General features: G+C 33.3%; 1 protein-coding gene across 17 annotated transcripts in view; it reads right to left on the bottom strand.

Annotated features, from left to right (window-relative positions):
- PPIP5K2 (diphosphoinositol pentakisphosphate kinase 2) overlaps positions 1-17165 on the bottom strand; it is a 79638-nt gene that overhangs the window by 37475 nt on the left and 24998 nt on the right. For 13 of the 17 annotated variants that reach the window (XM_064376200.1, XM_021667403.2, XM_021667407.2 and 10 more), the window contains exons 8-17: positions 16014-16175; positions 14171-14292; positions 12804-12905; positions 11333-11419; positions 10528-10603; positions 10329-10438; positions 9300-9385; positions 6816-6941; positions 6556-6677; positions 5812-5994 (exon numbers count right to left, since the gene is read on the bottom strand). In XM_064376200.1, the coding sequence (XP_064232270.1) occupies positions 5812-5994; positions 6556-6677; positions 6816-6941; positions 9300-9385; positions 10329-10438; positions 10528-10603; positions 11333-11419; positions 12804-12905; positions 14171-14292; positions 16014-16175 (1176 nt within the window). The remainder of the gene's footprint in view (positions 1-5811; positions 5995-6555; positions 6678-6815; positions 6942-9299; positions 9386-10328; positions 10439-10527; positions 10604-11332; positions 11420-12803; positions 12906-14170; positions 14293-16013; positions 16176-17165) is intronic. The other 4 variants (XM_021667404.2, XM_021667406.2, XM_021667413.2 and 1 more) reach the window with 1 other exon arrangement.

Below are 17165 nucleotides of genomic sequence, written 5' to 3'. Positions count from 1 at the left end.
TGAGAATATGCAGTGTTTGATTTTCTGTTCTTGTGTCAGTTTGCTGAGAATGATGGTTTCCAGATTCCTCCACGTCCCTACAAAGGACACAAACTCATTCTTTTTTATGGCTGCATAGTATTCCATGGTATATATGTGCCACATTTTCCTTGCCCAGTCTACCATTGATAGGCATTTGGGTTGGTTCCAGGTCTTTGCTATTGTAAACAGTGCTACAATGAACGCGTGCATGTGTCTTTATAACAGAATGATTTATAATCCTTTGGATATATACCCAGTAATGGGATTGCTGGGTCAAATGGAATTTCTATTTCTAGATCCTTGAGGAAGCGCCACACTGTCTTCCACAATGGTTGAACTAATTTACACTTTCACCAACAGTGTAAAGTGTTCCTATTTCTCTACATCCTCTCCAGTATCTGTTGTCTCCAGATTTTTAATGATTGCCATTCTAACTGGCGTGAGATGGTATCTCACTGTAGTTTTGATCTGCATTTCTCTAATGACCAGAGATGATGAGCATTTTTTCATGTTTGTTGGCCTCATATATGTCTTCTTTTGAAAAGTATCTGTTCACGTCCTTCACCCACCTTTGAATGGGTTTGTTTTTTCCTTGTAAATCTGTTTTAGTTCTTTGTAGATTCTGGATATTAGCCCTTTGTCAAATGGGCAGACTGCAAAAATTTTTTCTCATTCTGTTGGTTGCTAGTTCACTCTAATGATTGTTTCTTTTGCTGTGCAGAAGCTCTGGAGTTTAATTAGATCCCATTTGTCTATTTTGGCTTTTGTTGCCAATGCTTTTGGTGTTTTAGTCATGAATGGTTTTGCCTAAGTTTTCTTCTAGGGTTTTTATGGTGTTAGGTCTTACATTTAAGTCTTTAATCCATCTGGAGTTAATTTTAGCATAAGGTGTCAGGAAGTGGTCCAGTTTCTGCTTTCTGCACATGGCTAGCCAGTTTTCCCAACACCATTTATTAAACAGGGAATCAAAGTCATCAATAAAAATACAGTTCCACATTCCAGTTTTGACATTTATCTTGGCAAGTTATTTAACCACCAAGTAAGTTTCTACAAATATAAAAAATGTAAAGTGCAATTCTACTTCTGGTTATAATGAACTAGGTAGTTTGGATTAATATATCCACTGAAGGTAAGTAAAAATTCAGGCAAAGAATTTCTATACGTGTGCTTTAAGGAATCTGCAAAATAACAAGGTGGTAAAGAATTATGGAAGCAAAACTCAAAAGTCAGTGATCCAGAAAGTGAGCCTAGAATTTAAGACGGTTTTTCCACTGGAAAAATTTATATTTATGAATATAATAAATGACTCCAGCCAAAAGAGTGCATAAAGGAAACTTTATGGTCTAGAAAGCATATTTTATAAAAGACAGAACATTAATAACTTAGTAAGTATCCCTCTAGGGTTATTAATTTTGAGAATTGAAAAACAGCAAAATAAAAATAGAGAGGTAGAAGAAATAAAATATTAAGCAATGAGAATTAATCAAATGGAAAATAAGCACATAACTCAGAGACCTAACAAATCTAAACAATGGTTCTTTGAAAGGACTACTAAAACTAATCAACAATGGTTTTAAAAGTTGGTGTTGAACAATGAGAACACATGGACACAGGGAGGGGAGCACTATACACTGGGGTCTGTTGGGGGGGAGAGGGGGGATAAAGGGGGGTGGGGAGTTGGGGAGGGATAGCATGGGGAGAAATGCCAGATATAGGTGAAGGGGAGGAAGGCAGCAAATCACACTGCCACATATGTACCTATGCAACAACCTTGCATGTTTTTCACATGTACCCCCAAACCTAAAATGCAATAAAAAAAAAAAAAGAAAAAAAAAAAGTTTTAAAGAGGTACCATTTATAATTGCATAATATCAATCACCTCAGCCTAAATCTAACAAAGATGTGCAAGAATTCTGTGCTGTAAAATATAAAACATTTAAAGATATTAAGGAATATCTCAATAAATGAGCTACATTATATTCACAGATTGAAAGCTAAAGGTGTAAATTTGCACAACTACATATATAACACAACCTAAATAAAAAATCCCAACAGTATTTTTGACCAGCTTGTTTTAAAATTTACCTAAGAATGCAAAAAAAAAAAAAAAAAAAAAAAAAAATCCAAGAAACACTTGAAGAAGGATCCATGGTGGTGTTGGGAGGTATTATTCATTGGCACAAGGATCAACAAACAGAATACAGGATCCAGAAACCTATCACCCATAAAGATGGTACTTCTGTGTAGTGGGGAAAGAACAGTCTTTTCAGTATGTTCTGCTGGGATACCCAGATGTACATAGAGTTGCAGGGGAAAAATCAACCTTGATATTTTTAGCTCATAGCACACACAAAAGTGAATTTTATCTGGATTGCAGATAAATGTGAAGAGCAAAACAGTAATCTTATAGAAGATCATATATATCTTATGGCCTAGGGTTAGAAAAGATATTCTAATTCAACTAAAGAGCTTCTGCACAGCAAAGCAAACTATCATCAGTGAACAAGCGAACTATAGAATGGAAGAAAATTTTTGCAATCTATCCATCTGACAAAGGGCTAATAACCAGAATCTAAAAATAACTTAAACAAATTTATAAGAAAAAACCCCATCAAAAAGTGGGCAAAGGATATGAATAGGCACTTCTCAAAAGAAGACCTGTAGCCAACAAACATATGAAAAAAAGCTTATCATCACTAGTCATTAGAGAAATGGAAATCAAAAACACAATGAGATACCATCTCACGCCAGTTAGTATGGTGATCATGCAAAGTCAGGAAACAACAGATGCTGGCGAGGATGTGGAGGAACAGGAATGCTTTTCCACTGTTGGTGGGAGTGTAAATTAGTTCAACCATTGTGGAAGACAGTGTGGCAATTTCTTAAGGATCTAGAGTCAGAAATACCATTTGACCCAGCAAAAGGAATATAAATATATTATATATATATATATATAAAATCAATACTCAAAGAATTATAAATCATTCTACTATAAAGACACATGCACATTTATGTTTATGGTAGCACTATTCACAATAGTAAAGACTTGGAACCAACCCAAATGCCTATCGATGATAGACTGGATAAAGAAAATGTGGCACGTATACACTATGGAATACTATGTAGCCATAAAAAAGGATGAGTTCATGTCCTTTCAGGGACATGGAAGAAGCCAGAAACCATCATTCTCAGCAAACATACACAAGAACAAAAAAACAAACACCACATGTTCTCACTCATAAGTGGGAGTTGAACAATGAGAACATATGGACACAGGGAGAGGAACATCACACACTGGGGTCTGTTGGGGGTTAGGGGGCTAGGGGAGGGATAGCATTAGGAGAAATACCTAAAGTAGATGACAGGTTGATAGGTGCAGCATACCACATGGTATGTGTATACCTATGTAAGAAACCTGCATGTTCTGCATACATACCCCAGAACTTAAAGTATATAAAAAAAAATATATTCTAAATAATATATTAAAATGCATTGACTATAAGGGGAAAAAATGAACTTGAAAATCATGAAAAACAAGAACTTCTGCTTATCAAAAGACATCATTGGCTGGGTGTGGTGGTGCATGCCTATAATCCCAAAGCCTTGGGATGTCAAGGCAGGAGGATCACTTGAGGCCAGGAGTTCAAGACCAGCCTGGGCAACATAGTGAGACCCAGCCTCTACAGAAAATAAAAAAATTAGCTGAGCATGGTGGTGTGCACCTGTAGTCTCAGCTACTTAGGAGGCTGAAGTAGGAGGATCACTTGAGCCCAGGAGTTTCAGGCAGCAGTGAGCTATGATCATACCACTGCACTCCAGCCTGGGTGACACAGTGAGGCCCTGTCTCCAAAAAGAAAAAAAAAAAAAGACAAGACATAATTAAGGCTCAGAGTAGGTCATGTTATCTAGAATACATATAACAAAGAACTCATATCCAGAATACATAAAGAACTTCTACCACCCAAGAAGAAAAACATAGACAATTCATAGAAAAAGAATAAGGACAAGAGACTTGTCCTCATTAAAGAGGATATCTAAATGGTCAACAGACATTGAAGCCACAATCAAGTACATTCTAGGTATATCCACCAGAATGGCCAAAACTGAATCATCTAAGAATCCCAAGAATGGAGAATATGTGGAGCAATGACAACTATCGTGGACCTCTGGTGGGAGTGTAAATTGGCTCAATAGCTTCAGAAAACAGTTTGACTTTATCTACTAACATTGTACATAAGTATACCATGGTCACAATAATTCCACTCCTATAATATATCCAAGAGAAATGTATGCTCATTGCACAGAAAGCATACAAGAATATTCATGGCAACTTTAATCCTAACAGTCCAAAACTCTGACAATAATAGAAAGCATATATAAATTGTAGTATGTTCATAAAATAGTACATGGGTCAACAAACTATAGCTTGCAGGCCAAATGTGGCCTGTGACATAGCCCATGAGCTAAGAATGGTTTTTACATGCTTAAAAGGGAGTTTAAAAAAAAAAAAGTATATGCAGCAGAGACCATATTTAGACTGCAAAGTCTAAGTTTTTTTAAATAAAGTATTTACTATCTGGGCGCTTACAGAAAAAGTCTGCCAACCCTCAAATGGAATACAACAAACACAGTAATGATTAAACTAACTATGACCATTACTTAACAATATGGTTGAATTTTACAAATACAGTATTAAATAAAAGAAGCCAAATAGAAAACATATTCTATTATATGAAGCTTAAAAAATAGCCAAAGAAAATTAATACTGTGGAGCCATTATAGAAAACAGTATGAACACTGCTCAAAAAACTAAAGACATATGATCCAACATTCCCACTACTAGGTATATGGCCAAAGGAAATGAAATCATATGTCAAAGAGATATTTGCATTCCCATGTTTATTGTAGCACTGCTCACAACAGATAAGATGTGGAATCAACCTGTCCAATAACAGATGAATGAAGAAAGAAAGGATAGTATATATACACAATGAAGTATCAACATCTAGCTTTAAAAAAGAAGGAAATCCTATCATTAGCAACAACATGGACGAACCTAGAAGACATGTTAGGTGAAATAAGCCAGGCACAGAAAGACAAATATGTACAATCTCACTTATACACAGAATCTACAAAAGTTAAACTCAGTGAAGCAGAGTAAAATGATGGCAACCAGAGGCTGGAAAAGGGAAGGGGTTCGGAAGATGCTGGTCAAGGTATATACAATTTCAGTTAGTCAGAAGGAATAAGTTCAGGAGATCTATTGTACAAATGGTAATTACAGTAACAGCAGTGTATTTTATTCTTGAAAATTGCCTAGAGAGTAGATTTTAAATGTTCTCATCACAAAAAATAAAAAGGATGTGAAGTATTACCTATGTTAATTAGCTCGAGTTAGCCATTTCACAATGCATATATATTTTAAAATGTATTTTATGTTTTAAATAATTTTAATTTGTCAATTAAAATCAATAGATTTAAAGTTAGAAAAAAGCCAAAAATGAGACTAGACTGGCTAGAGACTATACTTATTATCCAAATAAGTATTCTGGATATGCAAAGAACATAAAAAGTCAGGATAGTAGTTTTTTTGAGGAGGTAGTGAACGGGATGCAATTGGGAAGGGGCATACAGAAGCCAGAGTTGTTCCAATGTTCTATTTCTTTACCTGTAGGGTGATAACATGTGTATTTGCTTTACAATACAATAAGCTCCACCTTTATGTTTTATGCACTTTTCAGTTTTCTGCGTGTGATATTTCACAATATAAAAGAATTTGCTAAGACCCACCTTTTCATAATCTTCAGCAGTAAAATCTCTGTCTTTCTGAAGTATTTCATGAAGCCTTGCCTTCACACGTTGCTGACAACTGCTCAAAGAGTCACTATCACTATCCAAAAGACCATTCATATTTGCACTCTTCACCATTTGAACAAGAATGGGTGTAAGCTCTCCTTCCAAAGCTAAAAGCCCCTAAGCATATCAAATAAAGAAAACAGAGATTTTAAAAATTAATGTGTAAAATAATATTTTGTTACATACTGATTTTCATAAAGTATAAGGTAAGTTTTATAATAAGTAAACTTTATTAATACTATAGTTCATTACTGTCATCTGAGAGTTTTACTTGAAATTTCCAAATATGGAATTTTAAAATATTGTCTTAGTTAAAAAAAATTTTTTTTTATTTGAGACAAGGGTCTCACACTGTTGCCCAGGCTAGAGTGCAGTGGCGTGATTTTGGCTCATTGCAGCCTTGACCTCCTGGACTTAGGTGATCCTCCCACCTCAGCCTCCTGAACTGCTGTGACTACAGATAATTAAAAAAAAATTTTTTTTTTTGTAGAGACAGGGTTTTATTATGTTGCCCAGGCTGGTCTCAAACTCCTGGGCTCTAGTGATCTGACCACCTCAGTCTCCCAAAGTGGTAGGATTACAGGTGTAAGCCACTGCGCCCAGCCAAAAATGTTTTAAGATGCAATATTAGATTAAAACTCTAGTAATTCTAAAAAAAAAAAAAAAAATTACTTATACCTTTGCAAAAGCAGCTGCAGTCATCTGGACTCGTCCTTCATCAGAGGCATATATTTTGAGGTCATGTCTGTAGGTGCTATGTAATCTAAGTAAACCACAACCAGGAAATCCTGCATAATCTCCTGAAAAAAAATCCTCAAATCACTTCAGCTATATTTTCATTTCACTGTATTTCTATAAATATTTAATGACATCACAAACGAGCATTTCAAAATACAATTTATGAAATTAGTCAAATTAAAGAAAACTCTAAGATTTACCTTGACCTCCAGGATACATACACCTGAAAGCTCTTCCAAGTTCTTCAGCCTGGACCCTGCCTGCAGGAGTTAATTCACCTCCCCACTTTAGAACCAAAAGTAAAGATGGTTCTTCTCTTCGGCTGTCTATAACACATATTAATGAATAAAACAAATGTTAAGTTTATTTCTTTGAACAGACTTGTCTTAAGATTAGTTTTTTCTCTGTGCTCTTTTTTTTCCAGTGAAATATGGCCCACATCACATGTAAAATATTTTGTTCCCTAAATGCTATTGCACATATGTTCCCTAATGCTGTTTATAGGCAGTTGTTTTTATCAGGAATACCCCCTTGCTATACCTGTTTAAATCTTACTGAAATTTGAAAATCTCTCTCATACTTTAGAAAAATGACTCCCAATTTTCTTCAGGGATGTAACGTTTCTCCCTTTCCTGCTCTCATAGTAATTTCTTCAATGTATTTAATTTAGTTGTGCTATGTCTGCTGGATTAATAGCTCCTTGATGCCAGAATCCAGGTTTTATCTGTCTTGATATCAAGCACTTTTTGCAGTGCTGTCCCATAAAAGAAAATATATTAGTTTAAGTGAAGAAGATATGTATGTTTTTTTTGTTTGTTTGTTTTTGTTTTTGAGACAGCATTGCTTGCTTGCCCAGGCCGGAGTGCAGTGGTGTGTGCCTGGCTAATATTTGTATTTTTAGTAGAGATGGGGTTTCACCATGTTGGCCAGGCTGGTCTCAAACTCCTGACCTCATGTGATCCACCCACATCGGCCTCCCAAAGTGCTGGGAATAAGGCATGAGCCACTGTGCCCCAGATACATATGCTTTCAAGATTGGAAATAGGTGATTTACATCATTTTTAGGAAGATGTGAGATGGCAGGGCCTAAGATTTATTCTAATTTAAATTTTATGCAATCTGATAAATTTTCTGCAAACAAAGGTAATCAAGAGCAGCTTTTTAAATTTGAAATTGTGGAATCTCTGCATGTTCCACATCAGAGTATTTTCTTGGACAAAGAAGATACCGTAAGTTAATGAGTTTCTGTACTTAATTTTGTCCTACTCCTTTTCATCGTCTTAAGATCTGTGTAGTTCTGAAAACAGAAGTAATTCAAAAATAAGTGTTATAAGCACTAAAAAAAACTTAATAATGATTCGTTAAAGGTGAGAAGAAATCACCCCTTCCCCTGCAGCTAGTTAGCAGTTCTATGAGCTTGGCCATGTAGACCGATATTATTTCATGGAAGGAAAGTTAGTTATAACTTTTTAAATTGTTTGTTTATAAATGTTTTTGATCATAAACATTAAGATATAGAAAATTAACCTGCATTACTATTAGAAGAAATCACCCCTTCCCCTGCAGCTAGTTAGTTCTATAAGCTTGGTCATGTAAACCAATATTATTTCATGGAAGGAAAGTTAGTTATAACTTTTTAAATTGTTTGTTTATAGAATGTTTTTGATCATAAACATTAAGATATAGAAAATTAACCTGTATTACTATTAGCCATGAAGTGTGATAAGAGCAATATATCAAATGTTAAAATAAATATATAAAGATTAATATAAATTTGTGTCTGTATTTAAGATAATCATTTTAATTTTTGCTACTATAAGTTATACAACTATGAATATCTCTCTAGATTAATCTTTCCCTGAACATCTGATTACTTATTTGGGATAGATTCTGATAAGCAGAATTAAGGCGAAAGCATAAGAACATTTTTTGAAGTTTTTGATAAATTGCCAAATTACTTTTCAAAAAACTATGCCAATTTATACTTCTATTAGTAAACTGAAATCCTGTCTCAATGAATTCTTATCAGCAGACTTTATTACCAGTTTAAAACAGAAATGAAGAAAACACTTTGCCAAGATGATAGGCAAGAGAGATTATCATTATTATCATTATTATTTTATTGGCCATCTGCATTTCTCTATGAATGACTTCCACAATCCCTACCCTTCTCTTTTGAAAGGTAAATGCATTTATGAACTTGTATGCTGACTGTTCTTAGGAGACTAAACTTGTTTAAAGACTTATTCTGGTTTACTGGGTGGAGGAAAATATCCATTTATTTTAGAAAAAGGTTAGTTGTATATTTTTTCAAAGTCTTTTTGTTCTTCTTGAACTTTCTTCTTACATACTCTGCCCTCTTCTATCAAAAGGTGATGTAAGGGGCCCATTAAATAACACTTAGTTACAAATACATAAATTTTCTGCAGCAATCCCACAATTAAAGGAATGTCCTATGTAGTTTTCAGAATAATGAAATGTATCCTTTATTTAAAGAATAGGTAATCTAAAAAAAATCTATCCTTTATTTAAAGAAAAGGAAGCGCAGCTAAGATAATTCTACTTTTTCTCACCATGCCAGTCCCTAAACTACTAAGCAAAAGATGGTCCAAAGGTAATCAACAGTGACCAGCAAGTTACTATATATAAGTAAAACTACTGTATAAGCATTAAGAATGACATACCCTCCTCTTCACTAGATGTTTTAGGACAACCATGAGGGAGATAGGTCAACTGAACCTTACGATTTATTCCAGAAAAATGACCATACCTGAAAAATAAAATGACAAACAGAATAGACCATGTAGAGAAAAACTAATCCTCAAATATTAATGCTCCTTTCTACTTCTACGTGGCTATTTAATTCTTCAAAATATTCTAGCAAAAAAAAATTGCCATATATAATCATTCTAACCACATTAAAAACAAAAATGTTTTTCTAAAAAGTAAATGGCTGAGCATTGTGGCTCATGCCTGTAATCCAGCACTTTGGGAGGCTGAGGTGAGCGGATCACTTGAGGTCAGGAGTTCGAGACCAGCCTGGCCAAAATGGTGAAACCCTGTCTCCGTTAAAAATACGAAAATCAGCTAGACGTGGTGGTGTGCACCTGTAGTCCCAGCTACTTGGGTGGCTGAGGCATAAGAATCACTTGAACCTGGGAGGCAGAGGTTGCAGTGAGCCAAGATGGTACCACCGACTCCAGCCTGGGTGACAGAGTAAGACCTGTCTCAAAAAAAAAAAAAAAAAAGGAGACAACGCTGAAGAGCTGAAGTATTGAAATATGTAAAACACAGATGCATGTGTCTAAAAATAAAGGAAATAAGATTATAAGAGGTTAAAAATGTAAAGCTATAATAGGAATATTGGTGGGTATCCATTTTACATGATTAAGGCAAAGTTCAAATTTTTTTATATTTAAACTGCAATGAATCTGTAGTCAAGTTAGCAATGTGACCTTGATTCTAAGCAGTATCTCACAGAAGACACAAATTTGATGTCCTCATTTAATCTTCTCACCAAAATTAAAACTAAAACTAAAACCTTCAATACAATTATCTATTTCTTTCACATTAGATTTTCCTTCATGTCTCCTCAACTATAGTAATATAAAGAGTAAAAAGATCAGAATGCGAAAGCAATTAAAATGGAAAATCACATACATAAAAAAGAGCTTAAGGTAGTACTGCAATTAAGGGTTTCAAAAGTTACTCACATCTCTAATACAGTCTTAAGTTGTTCAAGTTTTGACTTGTTTTCTTCAATTTCAGAATCATTATTTTGCCCTAGCTCCATAAGAAGCTGTCGTGTAATATCTAGCACTTCCTATAAAATAAATTAACAAAAAATTTAATTTTTATGTAATTTCACCATTAAAAAAACTTAAAACTCAACAAGAAAGCAAATATACTTACCTGTAACTGTTTTGGTTTTTTGAGTTTTAATTTCCCTGATTTATATCCATCACATTTTTCAAAAAGATCAAAAAATCTTATAAAAAAGACAGAGCACTGTTAGTCTCTTGCAATAATTAACATTACCAACATATTTTTAAACTAACAAATAATAAATGATGACCTATGGGATTAGAACTTAGGATCTATGGATTTTAAGTACTGTGCTTCCTCTTTCACTATACATGCTGCTCCTCAACTTTGACTGATGAAACTTAGTACTTTCCTAAATGATATCAAACTAATAATCACCATATTACTTCTCAAAGTTTTTTCATGGAAACCAAACGTATAATTAATTCAAAATATTATATATTTTCTGAAGTCATTGCATACATATTGAAAAATACTTGTGTCAACACACACAAAATGGCTCAGGTTTTCAAAATTTATCATCTCCAAATCAAACAATGGATAGAAATAACAGAAACTTCCATTCTACTAATTTTCTTCTAAAGGGCTGATGGATTACTGACTCTTAGAATGCAATACAAGAGAATGATAAGCAAAGATTAAATAGAACACCTTTATGACAATAAATAAAAGCCAGAGCTGATTGATACTTATGAATATTGCCACAATAACTTTAGATACTAATAAACATATTTTAAATGAAGTTTGTATGCATCCACTGGTTTAAATATAAATGGCCAAGAGATGGTAGATAAAAGTTTTTCTATTTGATGTATTAATCAAAAGAGTTGACCACTTATCAGAAATCTTAAAATTATATCATGCATGTGAAAGTATTTATCTTAAAACATACTTTTGATGCCTCACTTCCATTTTCATTTTTTGTTTTGGTGTTCGATCCCCATGACGTATAACAGCTATGACACATCTAAGTTCCATCCTGAAATGAAAAAATATATATGTTCTTAAATTCTCCAAAAAAGATTTATGTTGTATAATTCAGATTAACATGAAAATTTAGTCATTTATTTAGGGCCATCTTTTACCATTTAAAGATCTTGCCCATGAAGAATAATACTGTAACAATCTAGTCTTAACTTCATAAAATCAAATACTAAAAAGAACTTAAGAAGCTGGAGAAGGGGGGTGATATGAAGCTATACAATAGAATATAACCTTTTCTTCTCTGGAAATGGCTACATTAACTCTGGGATAAAAGTAGATGAACTGCAATTTTCGAGCTTTATTAAATATCTGCTCTGTAGCATTAGATCATTACAGACTGAGACTTGATTAAATTAAAATAAAACTTTACATGATGTATTTATGTATTTCCCAAATTTTGTCCATGTAAGGAGAACAACTATTTAAAACTCAAATTTCTGGAAGATAAAATCATCTTAGAAGTATGCTAGAATTAAGAAGTATAATTTAGTGTTTGCTAAAGTGTGAGCTGCAGAACATAACCCTGCAAGATACTAACTGAGCTACCTCAAGAAACTGTATTTAACACTTTTGTGTTAAGTAAGTATGAAAAATGCTGATTAAAAACAAAACTAGTTCCCCCTCCATTAGTACATCTGACAATATTTAACATGGTAATATAAATATCTAAGTTGTGAATAAAAAGTATTCAGTCAATTAATACAAATTTAAAGGAATAATTTTTATTAATAGAATGTTATGAAACATTTTGGCAATACTGTTGGGTTTTTTTTTTTTTTTTTGAGATGGAGTTTCGCTCTTGTTACCCAGGCTGGAGTGCAATGGCGTGATCTCGGCTCACCGCAACCTCTGCCTCCTGGGTTCAGGCAATTCTCCTATCTCAGCCTCCTGAGTAGCTGGGATTACAGGCACGCGCCACCATGTCCAGCTAATTTTTTTTTTTGTATTTTTAGTAGAGACAGGGTTTCACCATGTTGACCAGGATGGTCTCGATCTCTTGACCTTGTGATCCACCCGCCTCGGCCTCCCAAAGTGCTGGGATTACAGGTGTGAGCCACCACGCCCGGCTGGCAATACTGTTCTATGCAAGATATGACTTGAGAGAGCAAAAGTTGTAAGACCACTATAAACCTTTAAGTAACACACCTGTTGATACCTTTTTTATTTTTATGGCTTGATTAAACAATTCTATAATTATCCAGGTATTTTTCAGTAGTTTATTTGTAACAATTAGGGACCCTTATAAACATGTATAATCTGAATCATATGAAATCATACACAGTAAAGTGTCTAATAATCATTCAGAAATTTTGTTTTCATCCTAATAGCACAGATGACAAAGGAAACTCAATTTCTAAATGAAAATAATTCAGATTTACATAGTTCCAGATGTCGTTGGAACAATTGGGATATCTTCAGCTTCTAAGGGTATTGACCATGGGATGTGAAATTGTGGAGCAAGTTCTCGCATTACAATATTTCTTCAAGAGAAAAAAGAAAATATTTAAAATTAGTACATTTTTAAGACAAAACTGGGTACTTAATGACAAAGACAGAAAATTATGAGTTAAACTATCTAGTGATTACATCACATAAAAAATAACCCAAAGAATCAATTCTGATTAAGAAAAAATAAATATCAGCAGTTATAAATTGATGTATTAAACCCATCAATGGGATTTCACAAATCTGAGATTATTTACTTCAGTTTTAAAATATAAATCAACATTGGATTCAAAGAAATAACTATGATTTATATCATATCTAATTACATACATTCTGAAATTCAAGACTGACTCTTCTGTGTGGCTACCAATAAGTTCTTACCAGTTTATTGAACATCTATAATGCTACTCTAAATATTGTGTTCATCTTTAACAAATCACTATTATACTTTACTAACAGGGTTAAAATGGAAAAATTTTTAATTATAATATTTTTTGGCTTTGTTTAAATTTAGCATTTATTAATGCTAAAATTTAGCAAACTCCCCCTAGTCACTTTAAGGGTAAGACTGTAAATCTTTGAAACATACTATGGGTTAAATGTTCTTAATCTGAAAACCTGAAATCCAAAACACTTCTGGTCCCAGGCGTTTTGGATAAGGGATACTCGACCTGTTTAAAATCTAGCTGCAATTATCGAACATTTTTTAATGTAAGTTTCCTATGGATTTGTCATATCTACCTAGAAATGTCTTAAAAATAGTTACTGCTTTGCTAGTCTTCTGAATCGAGGTATTAAGAAAACAGTTTGAAGAATATAAAAATGGCATTTCTATCTACAATAATTTCTTTTACATTCACTTGATAATCTTAAGAGAATATCATCAAGTAACATAGGCTTGTAGAATGAATTATCATGTAAGAGTCATGAATTCTAAATATTTCAATTTTACTCTGCTTATTTGTTCCATGAATGTTATGTATCATTAAGTAGAAGAAAAATAATTTTATGGCAAAAATTTGAAGAATAAGGTATTCTAACAAACTTTTGACTAATAACACATTATAGTATTTGTAAACATATGAAGTTAAAGTTTTCATCTATACTAATCATAAATTAATCTGTCTTTGATAAGCTAAAGTATAATTCAGGATCTGGCATAGTCCTCAGGGGTGTCCTTTTATGAACACTAATCTTTAGTCTAGAATGCTTAAAAAACCTGACCATTTAATGTTAACCACTATTTGGTTTCTGAATAACTAGTATATGAAGGTAAAGAGAAAATTTTAAAAATTCTTACCCAAGTATTTTTGCACAATCATCATAATACTTCATGGAATTTTTCACAAAACTGAAGCCATTGACATCACAGACATAGGACTGTCCATTGGCCCGCAACAAATCAAAGCCACAAACTGTTTGCTATTTAAAATAAGTTGTAAACTTTAAAGTTTCATTGAAATTATTAAGATTCACAGTTTCCAAAACCTAATAGAACATATCAAATTTAAATGCTTAAAAGTATATTACTATATATTGGTCTACTTCATAATGAGAAATGAAAGAATTTACTTATTCATAACTTGAGTACTCTGAAAATATGTTATAGAGGCTATATGACTAAGTCTTATATCATAAAGCAGATGTAGAACAATAATGCATAAGGGACTAGAGAGGCCAAGAAAATAATATATTGTATCACAAAGTTCTTCAATTAACATTTAATTTTAAAACTTTTTTTAATTTTTTAAGGATCTGATTAAAAAGCAACATTTTTTAAGGATCTGATTAAAAATTTGTTGAGGATTTGACTAAAAAAACAACTTGACGCTAGCAGAAATTATATCACTTTAACAAAATAAAAAAAACAAGGAGGGTGGAAAATAGTTTTGAAGATACATTCTAGAGCAAATCCTGTGATCTGTTTTGTTTTATTTTGTTTTGTTTTGAGAGGGAGCGTCGCTCTATCACCCAGGCTGGAGTGCAGTGGCACAATCTTGGCTCACTGTAACCTCCACTTCACAGGTTCAAGGGATCTTTGTGCCTCAGCTATCCGAGTAGCTGGGATTACAGGTGTGTGCCATCACACTCAGCTAATTTTTGTGTTTTTAGTAGAGACAGGATTTTGCTATGCTGGCCAGGCTGGTCTCCAGCTCCTGGCCTCAAGTGATCCACCCGCCTCGGTCCCCCAAAGTGCTGGGATTACAGGTGTGCGCCACCACCCCCTGTTGAACTCCTGTGATCTTTTAAATCCCCAATACCACATATTCATGAGCACTTGTAATAAATTTACTTTATTTGGGAGAAGAAAATGGCCAAAAAGCATGAATTTCCCACTCAGGCTCTAAGAACTTTCTAATCTACATTCCATGTTCAATCATCAGGTATGAGTATAATGTGATTTTATGTCATAGCTTTCGGAATCCTGGTCTAATGAAAGGATTTCTATAAAGCTATTAAAACTTATTTATAGGCTAACATTCCTGCCATGAAAGACACTTCAAATTATTAAGGCACAAAGTAATTATTTATTATTTAATAACCAGTAATATATACTAGTCTTCAACTTATAAATTCAAGGCAAGATTCCAAAAAGGTAGAATATTTATCCTTCATTAAATGAAGGTTGTACTACTTTTATTTAAATCTTTACTGTAGTTAGGAAGAAATCTAACAATATAGATTGAGAGAATTAGTCAAATGTCAGAAAAAAAGTTTTTTTAAGAAATGTTTTTATATTGCTTTCATGAACATCTTTTATCTTATATCAGGCCAAAGAACCAATCGCCAAGGCTAGACCACCAAGAACTATTACCATTCAACAAAGAAATTTTACCAATTCTATGAAAGTGACACTTAGAGCCAGTTTCAAAAAATATGCTAGACAATACCCCTAAAACTCTGGTTAGATGAGTCATTTCTGTAATTTTAATCTCTGAATAAATTGACCAGGCTTTCTTTTATATAATACAAAAGAATAAATTGACACTACAAGAATCACTTGAAAAGTACATGAACAATTCAGATGTACTAATTACTTTCTCAGTTTACTTCTCCAGTTATTAGCCCCAATAATGTCTTAGTCAAAAAAGAAAATTAGAATTTACCTTTATAAGGATCTATAGGCTTGTATAACATCTTACCTTAAAAGCAAGGCAGACTTTCCAAGCAATTAATTTCTCTCGTGCATTGAGAATAACAGGATATCTTACTTCCTTTCCCTCACTGTCTCGTTCCACCTTGCCATCAAGTGCTGGAGATTTTCGAGCTTCAGCATGGGCATAATCTGGACCCACTGTATAAACCTTTCACAAATGTTAAACAAATGTATAAATATATGTGTGTGTGTGTATGTGTGTGTGTGTAACCAGCAGACAACAAATCCAGTGAAAAAACAATCATTAAAAAATAGTTCAGAATCTAGGCTAATAGAAAGATATATCTATTTTACATGCCCAAATTTTCAGTTCATTAAGAAAGGTTATAAGTAATTATTATATGGCAAAGTGGTAAGGTGAAGTTTCATTCTCTATAGAAAACTATTATACTGAGTATTGTGAGGGATTACCTGGAAGTATACAGTGTGATTGCTCCCCTCAAATTGTTTAACAAATAAAAATAACTATACAACTCATAGAAAAAAAAAAAAAAACTCCCTAAAGAAAATCTTTACAAGGATGGGGGCATGAATCTGAGTGCAGACAAGAGAAGAAAAGTAAAAGAAAGAGGCATGAACAGCATGACGTACTCAGGTTTTGGCAAGTAATCAGATGTAGTTTATACTGTAGGAAATCAGGTTTATAAGATAAACAGAGGACAGACTGAAATATCTTGTATGGAAGGATTATGAATCTGGTTATTATCCTGTGGTCAATAAGGATCCATTAGAGAATTTTAAAGAATAGATTCATAGTCAGATTTACACTTTTGAAAACATTCTGAGTAAAGAGAGACTGGCTGAAGGTAAAGCAATTAAGATCTTTTTTGTCACCAACTAAAATGACAGACATGTTTTATATCACATCACAGTTGTCACAGATCTCATAACCTCACACTAATCACTGCTTAGAAACTGTGGTGGTTATTAGACCTTCACCTCTGATATCTTATTATGTTATGCTCCTTTAAAGACATATTATGTGTAACACAAAGTTGGTTTCAAGTATTTTATTATATTTGAATAAAATTGGTCTCTGCCATAATCTTACATGTTTTAAGCATTTAAGAACACTACTCTTAAGAGTCAATAGGCTTCAGACTGTCAAAGATGTTCATGGTACAAAACATGAGGAATC

This window comes from Aotus nancymaae, unplaced genomic scaffold (assembly GCF_030222135.1).
Source record: "Aotus nancymaae isolate 86718 unplaced genomic scaffold, 86718_ANA_hifiasm-v0.15.2.pri h1tg000014l, whole genome shotgun sequence".
Taxonomy (NCBI): Eukaryota; Metazoa; Chordata; class Mammalia; order Primates; family Aotidae; genus Aotus; species Aotus nancymaae.
Note: the sequence above shows the minus strand (reverse complement) of the source record. Positions and strands in the feature narration are given on the sequence as shown.